The 4,930-nt window shown below is 33.2% G+C and overlaps 1 protein-coding gene across 1 annotated transcript in view; it reads left to right on the forward strand.

Annotated features, from left to right (window-relative positions):
- The first annotated feature begins 927 nt into the window (after positions 1-927).
- Positions 928-4,930, forward strand: part of LOC111400001 (probable glycerol-3-phosphate acyltransferase 3) — a 10,110-nt gene continuing 6,107 nt past the window's right edge. Inside the window, exons 1-4 of the mRNA XM_023027482.1 lie at positions 928-1,037; positions 1,167-1,188; positions 3,522-4,010; positions 4,128-4,916. Of these exons, the coding sequence (XP_022883250.1) occupies positions 928-1,037; positions 1,167-1,188; positions 3,522-4,010; positions 4,128-4,916 (1,410 nt within the window). The remainder of the gene's footprint in view (positions 1,038-1,166; positions 1,189-3,521; positions 4,011-4,127; positions 4,917-4,930) is intronic.

Below are 4,930 nucleotides of genomic sequence, written 5' to 3' on the forward strand. Positions count from 1 at the left end.
GGGCCCCCCCCCCCCCCCCCCCCCCCCCTCTCCTTTTTTTAACCTTAGAAAAGGTGATTATAAATGAAATAAATAATCAACGGGAGAATTATTCTTTAAGAACTGAACTCATACGACGGCTATGATATTTTACCCAATTTTAATAGAAATGGTTATGCAGAAATTATAGAGCAATGATTCATATGGTTTTGATTACCTTGTTTCTCTCTTTGAAGATAAACTTATGATTATTACAAGAACGAGTTGGAAAAGCAACACGATGAAGTGGAAAATAATGGAGTTCAACCTTTTTATGGCCTAATTGAGCATATTAATAGTTATGAAGTAAGGTAATTAGCACAAAACATCCCTACTTTTTGATATTTTTGTGGAAAAGGTTCATACCTTTCGTTTTTTGGTTGATTACACCCTCACGTTTACCTTTTTTTTGCGCAAAACGTCCTTCTGTCAATTCCCCGTTAAAATACTCCGTTAAATCAAAGGGTAATTGGCACAAAAGGTCCATACCTTTCATTATTATTGTGCAAAACGTTCAAACCTTTCATTTTTTGGCATAATTAGCACAAAAGTTCCTATATTTTCAATATTATTGTACAAAACGTCCTTACCTTTCATTGTTTAACATTTTCACCCCTACCTGTCATTGGTCAAAAGGTCATTTTCATCCCTTTTTTTTTTTTCAATAAAATGAGGATTTTACCATTCTATTCCAATAAAACAAAGAGAAAAGATAAATTATCAACTGCAATCATAGTCCTTAAATTTTTAAAAAATTACAAAGAAATAATAAATTTTCAGCCACCACCACTTTCACAACCTATTAAACTGCCAACTATAAATCTACATAACACCATCTTTCGGCCACCATGCCCAACGGACTCCACCACCGTAAATGTGGTTGTTTCGAATAGATTGGTGACCAATACTATGGAGGAGGATATTGGGGAGAGTGAGGCGAGGCTGGTGGTGTTGGAGTTCGATAAGTGTTGTGGCCGAAATGTGGTGTTATATGGATCTATTGGTGGTGGCTTGATGGGGTTGTGAAAGTGGCGATAATAGAGAATTTAGAACTTATCTATAATGTTTTGAAAGATTTAGAACTATGATTGTAATTAATTAATTAATTAACTTTCTTTTCTTTTATTTGAATATGAGGTTAAAATTAGGGGTGGGCATGGGTTGGGTTGGGTCGGTTTTTTCCCCAACCTAAACCCAACCCAACATTGTCGATTTTATTTAAAATCAACCCAACCCAACCCGATCAAATTTGGGTTCGTTTGGGTTGGATTGGTCGGTTTGGGCTTTGGTCCAATTAAAGTTGGATTCGATTATATTTTTGTTAAATTTAGATAAATTTTTAAAGTTTGAAATTACTTGAAAATTTCTGATTTTTTTTTTTAAATACCTATGTAAGAAATTCTTTTTGAAAAATGATGTATAAATAAGTTTAAAATTTATGAAGTATTTATTATTTTTATTATTTTTTACAATTTTTTGGGATTTATTCATTTCATCATCATCTTCTTAATTTTTACTTTATTATGAAATAATATTTCATTTGTAAATTGTGTTCATAGGAATCAATTTATATAAAAAAAAAATGGACGTTTATAAATTATAAGTCATTTTTATATCTTTACTATTGTGTTTATTTAAGTTTTTTTTTTTTCATCTTAGATATATATATTTTTTAATTCATCGGGTTAGTGTGGGTTGGGTTAGGTTTTAAATCATAACCCGAAACCCAACCCAACCAATTGAACTTAAAAAATCAACCCAAACCGATCGGGTTGGTTTGGGTTGATCGGGTTGAGTGGGTTGGGTTGGGTTTTGCCCAGCCCTAATTAAAATCTTCATTTTATTGAAAAAAATGGATAAAAATGACCTTTTGAGCAATAAAAGTAAAAGGTGGGGTGAAAATGCTAAAAATGAAAGTTATGAACGTTTTACACAATAATATTGAAATGTAGGGACCTTTTGTGCTAATTATGCTAAAAAATGAAATGTACAGACGTTTTGTACAATAATATTGAAAGGTAGGGACCTTTTGTACTAATTACCCTTTTTATTTAACGGAGAGTTGACAAAAGGACGTTTTGCTCAAAAAAAAGGTAAAGATGAGGGTGTAATCCGTTAAAAAATGAAAGGTAGTGACCTTTTCTATAAAAAAATTGAGAGATAGGGACGTTTTGTGCTAATTACCCTTATGAAGTACATCATAAATGTTCTCTACGAAGATCCCTTTTTTCACTAAAACAAATAATAATAATAACAATAATAATAATAAATAAAAAAACTGGTGACCTTAAAAATTTGGATGCTTCTTCATATAGTTCAAGAGATGATAAAAATTTCTTGAAAAAGACGAGGAAATCCCGTTTGACCAAAACCGAATTGCGCGTTGGTGGATATACTCTACGTATTTTCAATGCATCATCATCTCGATATCAACTATTATTTATTGACTTTTCTACAATCTTTATCCTTAGACGCGACAGCAAAAAAAGAATAAGAAATTCTTAGTGAACATGGCTTATATCACTTGCATTCAATACACATGCAAGTCATGAGCCCCTTGCTATGCCCATGCTTCTTAATGGATATTATATTGTATATGTACATGCATCTTCTAAGTTTTTGATTACCCTTTTCAGCTTTTAGCATTTTGAACACCTACAAATACAATTCAAAGTCAACCCGGCCCATATCATAAGAATTTAAATCAGTTCAAATTCAAGAAAACTTCAAAAAAGTTTGATTGGTATGTTTAGCATGACGTGCTCGATAAAATAAAGAAAATGCTATATTTTGTGTCTAATCTTTTAGTACAACACTAAACATATCCTACAATAAATTGAGACCACCCAAACAAATTATTGGGATGCAGTTTTTATATACATCTTTCTACAATTTCCTCTTAGTTGATCAATATAAAACGAATATTTGTTGATGAACGATTTAGTAATTAGTGTATGTAAGGGAATTTAACAAAAACATATAACGTTATTTGTGTTTGGTAAACAAATGTTCTATTTTAAGTCCCACCAAATTTTATGCATTAGATTTTTAATGATAAACTAAGTCCCTGTTTGGTTCCCATTCTTTTCTCATTAAAATGAAAAATATGACCGTTATCCATTATATCAAGCCACAAAATTTGAATTTATATCTTTTGTATGGGATCTGTTACAGTTATATTTTTCATTCTCATTTTTCCAAAAATGAGAAACAAACAGGGGTTAAATCAGACATATATAAAGGGCCCTACTGAAAGTATCCTATATATTAATTTAATCATTTTATATGAAAGGGCTCGACAATTTCTTAATACAAAAGCATGGTCACCCCAATTTACTCCTAAGTACATGAATCCTATACTTGTAGAATTTTGTATTTGGAACTATCATACGGATGCAAAGTTCTAAGTATGGGTTACACTGCAGGATTTCAATTTTTGAGACCCACACATAACACAAGTTATTAATTAGAAGATAAAATGCATGAAACTTTTGAGACGTTAGCGTTTNTTGAAATCTTCTTCTTTGTTTCCTTACTTCATGTTGGTAGCATTCGAAGCTGGAAGCCTTTTAAGGGCTTTCGTGCTCTTCGTTTGTTATCCTTTTATTCATATTTGCAACGAAGATTTCGGGTTGAAAATTATGGTAATGATTTGTTTTTTTGGGTTAAAGGAGGACAGTTTTAGAGCAGGAAGTGCTGTTTTGCCGAAATATTTTCTTGAAAATGTAGGGATGGAAATTTTTGAGGTCTTGAATAGAGGTAAAAAGAAAGTGGCTATAAGCAATTTGCCTCAAGTAATGATTGAGAGTTTTCTGAGAGATTACTTAGAAATTGAGTCTGTTTATGGAAGAGAATTAAGGGTTTTTGGTGGTTACTTTCTAGGATTAATGGAAGAAAAAAGAGAATTTTTTTTCGAGAAGAATGCATCTAATCTTATTGGAGTCAGCAGCTTCGAGAAATCTTTTGATTCCCAATGGTTTTCTTATTGTAAGGTAATTTTAAATCTCGACCAGAAACGTGATCGTTTAAAATCTTTATGTCTAATGTTGTCTAGTTCAGCGTACTAAATGTGTTTATGAGTTAATATTTTCTTGAATTTTATGCAACAGGAGATTTATTTGGTAAGTGAAGGAGACAGAAGGAATTGGAATCAACTTCCGAGGAATTTATATCCAAAGCCATTGATATTCCATGATGGGAGATTGGCTTTTAGGTCATCTTTTTTGGCTACACTATCCATGTTCATGTGGCTTCCTATGGGATGTATTCTATCTATTATTAGGAGCTTCATTGCCTTGTCATTGCCTTATAATATAGCCATTCCTATACTAGCTTTCACCGGGATCCAACTTCGTCTAAAGAACGTACCAAAGAGGCGCCTCGACTCTACCTCGGAACAAGAACATAATAGAAGTCAAGGTGGCCTTTTATATGTGTGTAACCACAGGACCTTATTGGATCCTCTTATGATCTCTTATGGACTCAAGTCTCCATTAACAGCAGTTACATACAGTCTAAGTCGAATGTCTGAGCTCCTAGCGCCAATCAAAACCGTCCGATTAGCACGCAATAGAAATCAAGATGCATTGTTAATGAAGAAAATGTTGAGTCAAGGTGACCTAGTAGTTTGCCCTGAGGGCACAACTTGTAGGGAGCCTTATTTGCTGAGATTTAGCCCTTTGTTTTCACAACTATCTGGTGATCTCGACCATTACATTTTGCCCGTCGCCATGGATTCTCATGTTAGCATGTTTTATGGAACTACCGCAGGAGGGTACAAGTGCCTCGACCCCCTCTTCTTTCTCATGAATCCATGCCCTACTTATACACTTCAATTTCTACACAAGGTACGCGGTGTGGCTGCAAATTTTGATCCCGCTGAAAAATCGAAATTTGATGTGGCTAATTCGAT

Source organism: Olea europaea, chromosome 9 (assembly GCF_002742605.1).
Source record: "Olea europaea var. sylvestris chromosome 9, O_europaea_v1, whole genome shotgun sequence".
Taxonomy (NCBI): domain Eukaryota; kingdom Viridiplantae; phylum Streptophyta; class Magnoliopsida; order Lamiales; family Oleaceae; genus Olea; species Olea europaea.